The 15,951-nt window shown below is 34.9% G+C and overlaps 1 protein-coding gene across 12 annotated transcripts in view; it reads left to right on the top strand.

Annotated features, from left to right (window-relative positions):
- ZMYM4 (zinc finger MYM-type containing 4) overlaps positions 1-15,951 on the top strand; it is a 142,956-nt gene that overhangs the window by 116,693 nt on the left and 10,312 nt on the right. For 11 of the 12 annotated variants that reach the window (XM_064589485.1, XM_045898111.3, XM_064589481.1 and 8 more), the window contains 6 exons: positions 389-568; positions 940-1,034; positions 5,079-5,250; positions 5,427-5,522; positions 7,581-7,732; positions 15,611-15,722. In XM_064589485.1, the coding sequence (XP_064445555.1) occupies positions 389-568; positions 940-1,034; positions 5,079-5,250; positions 5,427-5,522; positions 7,581-7,732; positions 15,611-15,722 (807 nt within the window). The remainder of the gene's footprint in view (positions 1-388; positions 569-939; positions 1,035-5,078; positions 5,251-5,426; positions 5,523-7,580; positions 7,733-15,610; positions 15,723-15,951) is intronic. The other variant, XR_010411022.1, reaches the window with a different exon arrangement.

The following is a 15,951-nucleotide window of genomic DNA, read 5'->3' as shown; positions in this document are numbered from 1 at the left end:
TAAAATCCTTAAAAAAAAAAAAAAGAAAGAAATACTATCCTCAGTTATTAATACAAACCCACAAAGTATTAGTATCCTTGGATTTAATATTTGTAATTTTAGCTATTTGTAGGGGGTATCAGGTGTTTATGTATGCTAATATGTAATGAGAATAATAAAAGGTACCTCAGATACTGGTTTTAAGGATTAATTGAAATAATGCTTTAAAGTGTATACCAAGAATATGAAGCCAGTTTTATGAGGCTGGTGAAGAAGTCTTTCATTCTTTAGTGTACCTAGTCAAATCGGCAGTCATCTCGGTTTTGTTATTCCAGGTCTCAGGAAGGTTTCTCAGCGCACATAGAGTCTGTCTTATTTTGAGCGTATGTTTGTTTTCTGTCTGTTTCAGACCAAGGAAGTACATACAGTGGTGACCTTGAATCAGAGGCAGTATCTACTCCGCATAGCTGGGAGGAAGAGTTGAATCATTATGCCTTAAAGTCAAATGCTGTGCAAGAGGCGGATTCAGACTTGAAGCAGCTCTCAAAAGGAGAAACTGAGCAGGATCTGGAAGCAGATTTTCCATCCGGTTTGTGCCGCATAAAATACTCTTGATTTTAGAAGATTGGTATAACTCTGAATTGACATTATGAAGTAGATATACAGTGTGATAATCTAGGGCACAAATGATGCCCACCTTTGAAGGTTAAATAATAAGTAGTTAATTTTGTGTTGTGTTTAACCTTTCCCATAGTAACCATGTAGGAGGTTTCCTTGATTTTTAATGAAGTTTTTAAGTGCTGTATCCTTTGTTTTTCTTAAGAATATAAATAAAGTTATTTTATCATGAACAAAATAATTAATATAGTGATGATTACTTGATGTTTCCTCCCCCAGTCTGTTTTTATATAAATCTGTGAGTTATTTACCTCAATTTATGCTTTCTGCTGATTATTATAGAATCCTTTGACCCACTGAATAAAGGACAGGGAATCCAGGCACGTTCCCGAACAAGACGACGGCACAGAGATGGCTTCCCTCAGCCTAGACGAAGAGTAAGCAGTAGATTAATTTTTCTAGCATTTTCTTTCCTTCGGTGTGTCTTGGTTCTCGATGTTTACAAAGCTCTGTAATGGGCAGGGTCACAGAATTCCATACATTGTTCTACCCAGCCTTGTACTTTTTTTTTTTTTTAAGATTTTATGTATTTATTTGACAGAGATAGCAAGAACAGGAACACAAGCAGGGGGAGTGGGAGAGGGAGAAGCAGGCTTTCCGCCAGCAAGGAGCCCGACGTGGGACTCGATCCCAGGACCCTGGGATCATGACCTGAGCCGAAAGCAGACGCTTAATGACTGAGCCCCCCAGGCGCCCACAGCCTTGTACTTTTGTGCCTTTATTTCTGTTTCTTATAATCAAGAACCATATCTTTTGAATATTTTAAAGGGATATGTAAACCTCGATGTTTTGGTAATAGAGGTACTGAGATAAGTCTTCCAGCATAGCACATGGCAGATGCTTAGTATGTGGTTATTATTATGTAGCTGTTCAATGTTTGTTGTGATTGTCATCATTTGGATCATAGTTATATAAGCCTTTTCCAGCTAATAGAAGGGTAACCACAAAAATTTACAGTTTACTGGTGGATAGTTTGTTACTCATTTGTGTTACAGTAAGTCATCCAGGACTTGCTGGGGACTGATAGCTAGGAGCATGTACTGACTCATGGCCCAGGTTTCAGCCATTCAGATACAAGAAAGGGTAGCGTTCCTGCCACTCCAGAATAGTATATGACACAACACCTGTGTATGTCCCACATAATCATGCCATCTTTATGAATTTATAAAATTTTGTAAATGTATTTGTACTATATTTGATGAACTCAAAATAATAAACAATATATGGCAGACAGCTGTTGTTGAAAAAAAAGACTATTACCTTTTACTTTGTTTCTTTTAGCATGGTCTTTTTCTTGTTTTTATAATTGAGGGTGTTTTGTTGTTTTACTTTAAAAAGCTTTTTATAATCCTCGTTGTACACTTTTTTTTAAGTCTCTAAATTTAGCTTTTTTTATATATTTATAATGAGGTTTATTTTATATAATATAGTATAATAGTGAAATTCATGTGGACTGTTTTTCATATTGACAGGACTTTCCCGTACTAAAAACTAAAAGAATAATAGCCTTATTTAAAAAAAAATTATCTCTATTGAGTTATAATTACATGCAAAAATTCATAAATTTTAAGTGTAAAATTTGATGAGCTTCACCAAATATATTCAGTATGTAATTACCACCACAACCATAGCACTTCCACTGTCCCAAAAGCTCCCTCATGACCTTTTGCAGTCAGTCTTCTCTAGCTCCTGATAACCACCAATCTGCTTTGCAGATTGATGCAAAATGGTACTGCTTTGCCTTTTCTAAAATTTCATATAAATGGAATTATGTAATTTGTAGTCTTCCCTGTTTGGCTTCTTTAACTTAGCATAATGTTTTGGAGATTTATCTATGTTGTTTCATGTATCATTAGGCCATTCATTCCTTTTTATTTCTGAGTAGCATTTCATTGTATGGACAAACAGAATTTGTTTAACAGTTGATGGAAATTTGGGTTATTTCCAGGTTTGGGCTGTTTCAAATACAGCTGCTATGAACATTCTAGATATAAATCTCTGTGTGAACATATAGTTTCATTTGAGGAAAAATATGCAGACGTGGGATTGCTAGGTTTTATAGTAAAGATTTTATTTATTTTAGAGAGAGGGTGAAAAAGCAGAAGCCGGGGGAAGGGCAGAGGGAGAGGAGAAAATCTCAAGCAGGTACCATGTTGAGAGTGTTCCCCAGTGCCGGGCTTGATCTCACGACCCTGAAATCATGACCTGAGCCAAAATCAAGAGTTGGATGCTTAACCAACTGAGCCACCCAGGCACCCTGAGATTTCTTTTTCTATATTGATTTTATGTACTGTGATTTTGCTGAACTAAAGTCTAGGATTTTCTACCTAGACAATCCTGTTATTTGTGAATAAAGATTGTTCTACTTTTTCCTTTCCAATCTTAATGCACTTTTTTTTTAATGTATTGCACTAGCTTGGATTCTTTTATGTATTGTACTAGCTTCAGTACAATGTTGAATATTAGTGATGAGAGCGGATCTTCGTGCCTATTCTCAGTCGTAGGGCAAGTGTTCAGTTTTGCAGTATTAACTATGATATTACTTACAGGTTTCTTGGTGGAGGGCCCCTATCAGGCAGGAAGTTCTCTTCTATTTTTAATTTGCTGAGAATTTTTATCATGATTTGTGTTGAATTTGTCATGTGGCTCTCTTGCATCTATTGAGATGCTCATCTGGTTTTTTCTTTCTCAGTCTATTAAAATGATGACATACATTAATTCTTAAAATGGTAAACTAACTTTGCATTCATGGGATGAATCTTACTTTCTTCTGATGTATTTAGTCTTTTATCTATTGCTGGATTCAGTTTGCTAGTATATTGTTAAGGTTTTATAAATGTCTCCGTTGAAGAGAGAGTGATCTGTAGTCTTCTTGTAATGACTGTCTGGCCTTGTTCTCAGGCTAATGGTAACATTTGTACAGTGAGTTAGTGTTTACTCCCTTTTTATTTTCTAAAATAGAATTGATATAATTTAACTGGTGGGTCTATAGGGGTTTTGTAGGAAAGTTTTAAACTATGAATTAAATGTTTATGGCTGTTTAGGTTATCTCTTCTAGAGCAAGCTTTGTTAGTTTGTGTCTTTTAGGAAATTTGTTCATTTTATCTGCCTTGTCAAGTTTATTGGCGTGACAGCATTCTCTTAACTATCCTTTTAATGTCTCTAGGATCAGGTATTGGTAATTTAATGTTTTCTCTCTTTTTTTCCTGATCATTCTAGCTAGAAGTGTATTTTTTTTTATCTTTTAAAAGAACCAGCTTTTTAACTTTATTAATTTTTCTCTATCCTTTTTTCATTGATTTTTGTTCTTATTTTTATTATTTCTTTAATTTTCCTTACTTTGGGTTTTATTTCATTTACTTTTTTGGTGGGGGGTAGACAGAGAGAAAGATAGGCAGGCATAGGGAGAGAGAGAATCCCAAACAGGCAAGCAGGCTCCATGCCCAGTGCGGGGTCGGATGTGGGGCTTGATCTCACGACCCCGAGATCATGACCTGAGCTGAAATCAAGAGTTGGATGCTTAACTGACTGAGCCACCCAGACACCTCTCTTACTTTGGGTTTTAATGTGGTGTGCTCTTTCTAGTTTTCTTAAAGCTTTGATTCTTGATTTTAGACTTTTATTTTCATAGAAGCATTTTAATACTATAAATGTCATTGTAAGCTTTAGCACTGTGGGAAAAAATGTTTTCATTTTCACTGAAGTTTCAAAATATTTTCTAATTGCATTTGTGGTTTCTTCTTTGACCATGGGTATTTATAAATGTGTTGTTTAATTTCCAATTTTTGAGGATTTTCTTTTTTTTTTTAAGATTTTATTTATTTGACAGAGAGAGACACAGCGAGAGAGGGAACACAAGCAGGGAGAGTGGGAGAGGGAGAAGCAGGCTTCCTTCGGAGCAGGGAGCCTGACGCAGGGCTCGATCCCAGGACCCTGGGATCATGACCTGAGCCTAAGGCAGATGCTTAATGACTGAGCCACCCAGGCACCCCAATTTTTGAGGATTTGTTTAACATCATTTCATTATTGGTTTCTAGTTTAATTTGATTGTAGGTAGAGAATTTATGGGGGCTTGTTTTGGATCCCAGAATGGATCTGCTCGTATGTTCCATGAAATAGACCTGAGTGGTAATAACTGTTATTCATACTTCATAGGGTGGGTTCAGTTTCTGGAACATAGTAAGTACTCTAATGTTAGTAATTATTAGAGTTCTGCATTTCAACTCTCTCCTTTTTTTTTCTTTACTATATGGATTGGATTAACCTCTAAAACTCTTCCTAGCTTTAAGAACTCTGAATATTTAGGATCTAATAATAAATTGTGTGTTCTGTAAATTTATTCCCTTCTTTCTTTGAGAACTATGTTTCTTAAAGATTCAGAACTAAATTTTATATTCTGTGAATTTTTGGAATTCTTACAGGGACGGAAGAAGTCTATAGTGGCTGTGGAGCCCAGAAGTCTTATTCAAGGAGCCTTTCAGGGATGTTCAGTGTCTGGGATGACACTGAAATACATGTACGGGGTAAATGCCTGGAAGAACTGGGTTCAGTGGAAAAATGCCAAGGAAGAGCAGGGGGATCTGAAATGTGGCGGTAAATACACAGCATGAATTTGTGTCTTGATTGAGGGGGTTGGGGGTATATAATTCAAGTCATCAATCTACACAAAAGGGATACATATTAGGTCAAAAATTGCATAAAACTTTGGTTTTGGTGTTAAATTTTCCTCCATTTTTATTTAAAGTTTTAATTTCTTCTCTCCTTGTCAGGTATTGAACATGCTGCATCTAGCCCATGTTCTGACCCTTTAGGAAGTGCTCAAGACCATGCAGTCTCTCAAGAATCCTCAGAGCCAGGCTGTAGAGGTAAAATCATTTCTCTTTGTAGTCTGAATTCTCTGAATCACTTTTTAATATTATTGCCAATTTTAAATTTGTAAATGGGAATATTTAAGATTATTTAAAAATTGGAGTCTTATGGTAAAAGAGAGAAATTAATATCCTACTCTGAATTACAAAGATCTTGTTATGAAGGTAAGGTTGTATGGGCATGAATTTGTTATGCAAATACGAGGAATTGTATTCCTTCCTCTAACATTATGCGGGTGACTCAAATCTGTATTCTTAAGCACTGTATCTGTAACATGGAACCCATTGTGACACTTCTGCTGTTGGTGGTGGTGTTGAGAAAAATTTTACCTGGAAAAGCCTTGCCTCTTCTGTAGAAATTTTTCCTAATAATAAGCTCTGTGAGACTGGGTGCCAGGAAATTTGGGACCCAATAAGCAATTCATATAGAGCAGCAGTGTTTAATTTTAGAGCCTACTTTTTTTCCCCTCTGGTTTTGAAGTTCCTATTCTAAACTTTTGTTTTCAGTTTTTATTTTCCTTTTTTATTATCTGTGTCTTTTGTGAGATACTTACTATAATCTTTGTGGAATGAGATAGGGCAGGAATGGATGAGTATGTCCTTGTCACTAGATACTTTGCATCTTTCCAACTATACCTTCTTTCTAACAATCGGGTAATTGCATGCACTCTTGGCTTCACCTCAGTCTACCCTGCTGGCTTTTGGGTACATGTCACTCTCCTTATTGGAGCAGTTAGTAGCTGCTGTGGTCTGTGACTGATGCACTCAATTCCTGCAGATCAAGTGTAGTCTCTGCTGAGTGATAAAAATATACTTCTTTTAGGGAGGTTTATTAGGCCCTTTAACTCCCAGTTTGAGCCAACGCACTCTTTGTTTTAAAGAAGGAAGAGGGATAGGGAGAATGGAGAGGTAATATTATATTAGACTACCAGGCCTAAATGCAATAGACACAGGGGATGCCTACTCATTTCTGCTATTCATTCATCCAAAAAGTACTGAATTTATGTACCAGGTATGTACCATGCATGGTGGTTAGGTACTTTGGTGAAAAGGTCAAACATGGTCCTTGCCCTTCTGAACCACCGACTTACCTTTTAAAAAACTAAATCAGGGGAACTCGAGTGTATCTTTGAAAACATGCAACCTTATCTAAATGCAGAGGAGCAGTGACTAGAAAAAGAGTACTTTCATTCTAATCTGAATTGAAGTAGGATCTCTACTGGAGTAGTTTCTCTACATATCAAATTGTAGGATCTCTACAAATCAAATTGGGTCGCTCTCCTGGTAAAATTAATTCAGTTCTTAGTTGTCTTCAAAGCCTTAATATGCTAGTTGAGATTTACCACCATTCGCCTTCATCTGCCCTTCTTGATTTTTTCCTGTATATCTGAGTCCCCTCAATCTTTTCACTTTTCTGTATTCCAGCATTTCTAAGGGCATGAAGATGTTACATGTTACTTGAAGTGTTCTTTATTCAAATAAATCGGAGTTAGAGAAGGTTAAACAGCATTTTTATGCAGATATTCTCAGAACCGTTAATAAACCTTTTATGTATCATTGTGAATTCTTTAGACGCAGATATAGTATGCTACTGTTTTCTAAATTTATTAGATCTTAGAAACCCAGTTTTCTCCAGCTCTCATATTACTAGTACTTTGTGGAATATGCTTCGGGAAGTATTTTTATATCCTTAGATTGCAATTCTTTATTCGTTTGTTTAATTCTTCTTCACCTTTCAAGGTCTGGCATTGTGTCACATCCTCCAGAATCTCACCTGACCCTTCCCTGTCTGATAGATGTTCCTCATTTGCTTTCCTAGAATCCTTCTTAAACTAAACCCCTGTCACAGCACCTGTTACACATGGTGCACTGCATTGTTTTTATTTCTTTAACTGAAAAAGCCTTCAGATCGGGATTTATCTGTAATCCATGTATTCACCAGTGTACACTATAATGTCTAAGCCCCCAGTAGTAGTCAGTGTTTTTCAGTGACTAAAGTAATGTTACTGTGTTTCTTATAAGTTAATATTTCAGATGTTTTCTACCTTTCCATAGTCCGTTCTATCAAGCTGAAGGAAGATATTCTGTCCTGCACTTTTGCTGAGTTGAGTTTGGGTTTATGCCAGTTTATCCAAGAAGTGCGGAGACCAAATGGTGAAAAATATGATCCAGACAGTATCTTATACTTGTGCCTTGGAATTCAGCAGGTATCAAATTCAGTAATTGTTCTCAAATGTATTGCATTTTTAATAATTCTGATAGATCTTGTGATTCAAGCTGAAAATTATAGTGTATATGGTGGTTTGGTATTGCTTTTATACTCTGTTCTTAATGAACCACTGCCCCTGATTTAAAAGTCTTGATCATATAGCCTTCCATAAGCCAAATTGAGACTGTTAGTAGAATAACAGAAATTCAGGATGGTGCATTTTATTGTTCTGTGGACAAAAAAGGCAAAAATAGCAAAGTCACAAAAAGTGACATAGGTGACTGTGTGTGTATATATGTACTTATGTAAATCATGTAGTCTTATTTAAAATTTTCTAAATGCACATTAAAATAACAGACATGGGGCACCTGGGTGGCTCAATCAGGTAAGAGTCTGCCTTCGGCTCAGGTCATGATTCCAGGGTTCTGGGATTGAGACCAATGTCAGATTCCCTGCTTAGCGGGGAGTCTGCTTCTGCCTCTCCCCGCTTGTGTGCTCTCTTCTCTCTCAAATAAAGAAATAAAATCTTTAAAAAAATAAAATAAAATGACATACCATTATTTGTCTATCACATTAGCAAAAAATATTTATAACACTCATTGTTGATACGAATTCTGTGAAGGGGATTTGCCTTCATAGCTGGTGGTAATTAGTACACACTTCTAGAAAGCAGTTTTGGGCATGTGTTTCAGTAATATTTTTGAATGTTCATACTCTTTTGCCAGTAATTCACTTTTTGGGAGTCTGACAAAGCTAATACTCTGAAATTCAGACATCATTTGCACAAAATTGGAAATAACTTCAATGCCCACCAGAGTGTTATGTTTAAGTAAATTATAATATATTTATAAACTTGTATATTATGTAGCCAATAAAAATTGTTTACAAAGTAACTTCTCGTAACGTGTAAAATACTAATACTAAAGCATTAAATAAACAAAATGAGAATATGAATTCTATGTGCATCAGTACATGTTAACATATAATGATTTTAAAAACCAGTCCTATAAATATGTAATAAAATGAAATGCATCAAAATATGTTGATAGTGGTTATCATCTTGGGTGGTAGTGCTCTGGATGTTGTTGATTTTTCTTTTCTCTATTTGCGAAATTTTCTTCCATTTGTATGGTGGGGGGGGTGTTCTTTTATTTAGGCATTTATTCCTAAAGTTTTGTTTTTTAATTATAAAAGTAGTATGTGTTCAGTGTAACTGTTAAAAACAGTAAGTTGAAGGCATATACGGACAGTTTTCTCTCCTTCATTCCCAGTCTCTGAGATAACCAGTGTTGCAGTATCTGTCCTTCTGTGTCATACACATATGCGTGTGTATAGATGTTTTAGATGTGTATAGTTGTTTTGCTTAGTTTTTAGCAAAATGGGGCTGATACCGTATACATTTTTTTGCAGCTTACTTTTCTCAATCTGTGTATCCCTCCAGGTGAACATAAAATCAAATTCCTTCCTTTATAAAGGAAAGCTGCGTAATATTGCAGAATACGAATATACCAATTATTCACCCTTTTTTCTTTTAAGTATTCACGTTACTCCCCCCCTTAGTCTTTTTTTTTTTTTTTTAAAGATTTTATTTATTTATTTGACAGAGAGAGACAGTGAGAGAGGGAACACAAGCAGGGGGCGTGGGAGAGGGAGAAGCAGACTCCCCGCCGAGCAGGAAGCCCGATGCGGGACTCGATCCCGGGACTCCAGGATCATGACCTGAGCCGAAGGCAGTCGCTTAACCAACTGAGCCACCTAGGCGCCCCCCCCCCTTAGTCTTAATACAGTGGTTTAGTAAATATTTTATTTGAGTGCCTGATGAACTGATGCTTTTATTTTTAGGTTAAAGCATATATAGATTTTTCTTTCTTTTTTTTTTTTAGGATTTTATTTATTTATTTAAGAGATTGAGAGAGAGCATGGGCAGGGGGAGGGGCAGAGGGAGAAGGAGAAGCAGACTCCCTGCTGAACAGGAAGCCAGAGGTGGTGGTGCTTGATCCCAGTACCCGATCATGACCCGAGCTGAAGGCGGATGCTTAACCGACTGAGCCACCCCAGGCACCTGCTATAGATTTTTTAAATTTTAAGATATTTTCATTTTACTTTCCAGAATGGTTAATTTACAGCTTTACCATATGAGTGCCCATTTCTTGGATTCTCCTCTTTATAATGTTTATTATTCTGATGGTCTGATGGCTTAAAAAAAAAGGCATCTGGTGGCTCCAATTTGTATTTTCCAATTTTTATAAAGTAGAATGTCTTTTTATGCTTTTGGTCATTTGGATTTTTCCTTTCTATCTGTAGGATCTCTTTTATATTGGGGATAAGAACTCTGATGTAAATGCTTGAAATAAATTTTTCCAGTATATTTTTGTTTTCCAGTTTTTGTTTATATATTTGCCATTCAAAAATTTTTCTTTTTTACATAGTTTAATAATATGCATTTATTTCCCTTTAAAATTCCTGGTTTTTCTGTGTTGCGTAGAATGGTCTTCCTACTTAAGTATTTAAATTCTCATAGATTTCTTTCTTAAATATTTGGGGTTTTTTTTAAGATTATCTTTAATACATCTGAAATTCATTTTTGTACATGATACAAGTGTATTTCTGATGAATAAGATTTGTGATGGGTATCTAGTTATGCAAGCAGCATTCGTTTTCCCCAGAGTCAAAAGAGTACTTTCGTTATTTAATTATTGTTCCCACTATATTTTGATTAAGTTTCTTGATTGTAAAAGATATATATATTTTTTAAATTTTATTTATTTATTTGACACAGAGACAGTGAGAGAGGGAACACAAGCAGGGGGAGTGGGAGAGGGAGAAGCAGGCTTCCGGCTGAGCAGGGAGCCTGATGCGGGGCTCGATCCCAGGACCCTGGGACCATGACCTGAACCGAAGGCAGATGCTTAATGACTGAGCCACCCAGGCGCCCCTTTTATAGGTTCTTTCAACCAAAATTTATCGCCACGCATGCATTTTGGTTAGGTAAAAATTGTGAAGATTCTAAGCACACTTCCTGTACTTTTAGAAATATGATATTATGGATCTAAAGAGCATTTTCTAATTTTATCAATGCAGATGTCAAGAAGTGTGGTAGTGATTCCTATTCTGATTTGAGTATAATCAAACGTCATTGCTGTGATTTCAGTAAAAAACATTGGACTGCTTTACATACCAAATACTCTGCCACCTATAAAATATACTCTAATTTGTGAGACAAATCAGAAACTTAAGAGTTTTTTCTAGTATATTTATCATATTGTTATATTAATAAAACTATTAAAAAGGCTATAATTTAATAAATTGTCAGCTGATTGTTTTAGAAAGTAAATATTATGAACATTTTATCAGTTTTGACAAAAAGTAGAGAATTTTAAAAGGTTACTTATGTTGACATCTCAAATGTGCTTCCTCTTTTCTTTTTTTTCTGATTATAAAAATAATTATGCTTATTGTAAAGAATTTTAAAAATACATAAAAATGTAAAGAAATAAACTCAACTGTAATGTCAATACCTGGACCACCATTGTTAACATTAGCCAAGAAGGGGATAATTGACAAAAGAAACAAATAGGCAAGTAACAAAGAAAATCAACAGATAGCTAACAGGCAAAATGTACCAGGAATGCCTAATAGTCATTTACTGTGTATGCTGTGTATTAATATAAGCTTTTTTCATATATTAACTCATTTATTTGTTAGTGTGCCCCTCTGATGTATAAGGACTATCATCATCACCATTTTCTGCTAGGCACAGTGAGTGAAAATCTTGCCTGAAGTCCCCAAGGTAGTAATTGGCAGGGCCAGAATGTGAATCCAGATGGTTTATTTTCAGAGTCTGTTCTTATGATCACTGTGGTGGACCGCCTCTCTAATATGAATGGTACTCAGCTATAACTAAGGAAGAATTTCACCCATTAGGCTGATTGAAAATTGAACGATTGAGGGGGGCCTGGGTGGCTCAGTCATTAAGCATCTGCCTTCAGCTCAGGTCACAATCCCAGGGTCCTTGGATCGAGCCCTGCATCGGGCTCCCTGCTCCGCAGGAAGCCTGCTTCTCCCTCTCCCACTCGCCCTGCTTGTGTTCCCTCTCTCACTGTGTCTCTGTCAAATAAATAAATAAAATCTTTAAAAAAAGAAAAGAAAATTGAACAATTGAGAAGTTTGATAATACCAAGTATTAGTGAAGACGTATACATTTTTCTTGTGTGGAGGCTTTTTCAGAGGGCAAGTTGATGTGACTTTTAAAACTTTAAATGCATGTAGGGGTGTCTGGCTGGTTCAGTCAGCGGAGTGTGTGACTCTTGTCTCGGGGTTGTAAGTTAAAGCCCCGTGTTGAGTGTAGAGATTACTTAAAAATCCTTAAAAAAAACCCCAAAAAACCTTTAAATGCATATAGATTCATCAGTCTAGTAAATCCATTGATCAGTATTTTTCCTCAAAGAAATGCACGCACATGTATATAGAAAGACATGTATTTTCATTGTAACATTGTTTTTAACAGAAAAAAATTGGAAGCCATCTATGTGTTCATCAAAATAGTAATGGTTCAGTCATCTGTAGTGTGTCTGTACTATTGAGTACCATATAGTAGTTAAAAAGCAATGAATTGCTCTTATACATATTTACATGGAAAACTCTTAGAGACACATATTTTTAAGGTAGTGTAGTGCAATATTTACATTATGATAAAATACACACATCATAAAACTAACCATTTTAAAGTGTACAATTCAGTGGCATTAAGTACATTCAGGATGTTGTACAATCGTCATCACTATGTTGCTCTAGAACTTTAATACCCTAAATGGAAATCTCATACCCATTAAGTAGCCGCTCCCTATTACCTCCTCCATTTAGTCCCTGGCAACCATAAATCTGCTTTCTACCTCTATGGATTTGCCTATTCTGGATATTTCATATAAGTAGAATTATACAATTTTATATGGCCTTTTGTGTCCAGCCTCTTTCAACATAGGGTTCACGTATGTTGTAGCATGAATCAGTACTTCATTCCTTTTATGTCTGAATTATTTAATTCTTGGATATACCACATTTTGTTTATCCACTCATCTGTTCATGGACATTTGAGTGGTTTCTACCTTTTGGCTATCACGAAAAGTGAATGATACTGTGAACGTTCATGTACAGGATTTTGTTTGAACGCCTGTTTTCAACTCTTTTGGGTCTTATGCCTGTAAGTGGAATCACAGGGTCATATGGTAACTCTATGATTAGCTTGTTGAGAAACCAACAAACCCTTTTCCACAGTGGCTGCACCGTTTTACATTCCCAGCAACAATGTATGAGGGTTCTATTTATCTCCATATCCTTGCCAACATTTGTTAATTTCCTTTTTTCTTAATAGTCATCTGATGGATATGAAGTGATATCTCACTGTAGTTTTGATTTGCATTTCCCTAATGACTAAAGGTCACTGAGCATTTTTTCATGTACTTGTTGGCCATTTGTTTATATCCTCTTTGGATAAATATTTAAAACCTTTGTTCCATTTCTAAATTGGGTTGTTTGTCTTTTTGTTGTTGAGTTGTAGGATTTCTTTATATATTTTGGATATTAAACTCTTTATCAGATATGTGATTTGCAAATATTTTTTCTTAGTTTCTGGGTTTTCTTTTCACTCTCTTGTTAGTGTACTTTGATGCACAAAAGTTTTGAATTTTGATGAAATTCAGTTTATTTTTTCTGTTATTTTGTGCTTTTGGTGTTTTATCTAAGAATCCATTGTCAAATTCAAGTTCATGAAGATTTACCCCTATGTCTTCTTTTAAGAGTTTTATGGTTTTAGCTCTTATGTTTAGGTCATTGATCCATTTTGTATTCATTTTTTTATCTCATGTAAGGTAGGGATACCTGTGAGTTAGGGATAATTGTTTATGTAGATAGCCAGTTTTCCCACCACTATTTGTTGAAGAGACTGTTCTTTCTCCATTGAATGGTCTTGACATCCTTGTTGAAAATCATTTGATATGTGTTTACTTGACATGTGTTTATTTTGGACTCTCAATTCTAATACATTTGTCTATATGGTTATTCATATAGCAGTACATACTATTTTGATTACTGTAGCTTTGTACTAAATTTTGAAATAGGGAAGTGTGATTCTTCAAGATTAACTTGGCGATTCAAGGTTCCTTGCAATTCCATATGAATTTGAGTATTGGCTTTTTCCTTTCTGGGGGGAAAAAAAGCCATTGAGATTTTGAGAATTGCACTCAGTCTGTAGGTTGCTTTGGGCAGTATTGCCATTTTAACAGTATTCTCTTCAGATCCATGAATGAGATGTTTTTCTTAAGTATTCTTTAATTTGTTAGCGTTCATTTTTTTTGTAGCTTTAAGTGTGTAAGTCATGTACCTCCTTGGTTCAATTTATTCTTAAGTATTCTTTCAGATACGATTGTAAATAGAATTGTTTTCTTAATTTCCTTTTTGTATTGTTCTTTGCAATTGATTTTTGTGCTGCTTGTATCCTGTAACTTCGCTGAATTCATTTATTAACTCTAATAACAGTTTTGTGTGTGTGTGTGGCTGTATGTATTCTTTAGAATTTTCTATATATAGGCTCATGTCATTTATAAGTAGAGATAGTTTTACTCCTTAGGACCTTTCCTATTTGAATACCTTTTATTTGTTTTTAAGGCCTGGTTACTCTGGCTAGGACTTCAAGTACGATGTTAAATGGAAGTGGCAAGAACAGGCAATTTTGTCTTGTTCCTGGTCTAAGGGGGAAAGTGGTTTTTAAAACATGTATTTTATATGTACTCATATGTTTGAGTAAAGGTATAAAACTCAACTCTGTATTTCTAATGTGTAGCAAGTTAGAGTATGTCATTCTTCACTTTTTCTGTATTTTAACTTTTTTTCCATAATGAGGATATAATATGTTTAGGTTGTGAAAATAACTTTATTAAAAGAAGAAAAAGGCGAATACTTCTCAACAGTAAAACTGTGATCTAGCAATGTCATGAATTGCCTTTGAAGAAGCCTATAAAAATGCATGTATGAAATGGCATATAATTTTTATTAGCCAGAACAGATGTAACTAGAAAAAAATTTTTCTCCCAAGCCATACATTGGATAGAAAAGCAGAAAACCAAAATAGCCATAGATAAATAAATTAAAAAATACGAAATCTTAAAAACAGCAAAAGATTTTTGGCATATAAGTATACCTTGTGTTATTCTGTAAGTGCTCATTTTATTTCCCTGAGTGATTTCATCTACCTGCCCTGTAACCTCAAGATGTTTTTTAGCAGTACTTACCCAGGCTGTTTCTTGTTTCCCATTCTGTGATATGATTCTTGATGGCTATAATTAGCATAGTTTTAAATCCTATAATTAGACTTGAACTTTTTGAAGGCTGGGTTGAGAGCTGTGGTTTAAAACTTGGGTATCCTCAGGTCACCTGACACTAGCTAACTGTATTATTTCAGGAAGTGATCTTGTAACTAGGCTAAAAAACCAAAAACTTCTGAAAGCACATTTGCATTTAGATCCTGGGAATTTGAAAAATGATTTGGAACATACAAATTAGAAGCAATTTTTTAGTATATCAGTTTCATGAACTGAGTAAAAGGTACTTATTTATTAATAATTATTCTGTATCATCCATGTTTTAAAAAGGAAATAGAAAATTTTTCCTTGCAAGCTCAGTGCTTGAGGTATTGACAGTTCATATGAAAAGGACCTTAGAGCTTGAATTCTGGTATTTTAAGATGTATCCTTAAAAAATGGTTCACAATGTTAAGGGCAAAAATTAAGGGTAAACTTTATTCCTTAAAATAATTTTTAAAAAACCCAAAACTTTTGTTTTCTTTGTATCAACATATATGTTTCCATTTTTTCTCTTGTAGTACCTGTTTGAAAATGGTAGAATAGATAACATTTTTACTGAGCCCTATTCCAGATTTATGATTGAACTTACCAAACTCTTGAAAATATGGGAACCTACAATACTTCCTAATGGTAGGATGCTTATCTTTTATTTTGATTCTTTTCATGATATGCCTTCCTAAATTGCTTAATTTTTATGATTATCTTTTTATAAATTGTTCACTTATATTTCTGTCTTGATTTATAGCCTATTTGGACTTTTGAGGAGAAAAATCTTAGGCGTATTACTGATTTTAGTAAAATTATAACTTCCATACAGTGTATGTATAGATACTAACAAAAATATAAAGCAACTGGAAGT

The sequence above is a fragment of the Mirounga angustirostris genome, unplaced genomic scaffold (genome assembly GCF_029215605.1).
Source record: "Mirounga angustirostris isolate CCGP_5_RB_7025 unplaced genomic scaffold, mMirAng1.0.hap1 SCAF_4, whole genome shotgun sequence".
Lineage (NCBI taxonomy): Eukaryota > Metazoa > Chordata > Mammalia > Carnivora > Phocidae > Mirounga > Mirounga angustirostris.
The sequence above is the reverse complement of the archived record's forward strand: the minus strand, read 5'-3'. Positions and strand labels throughout refer to the sequence as shown.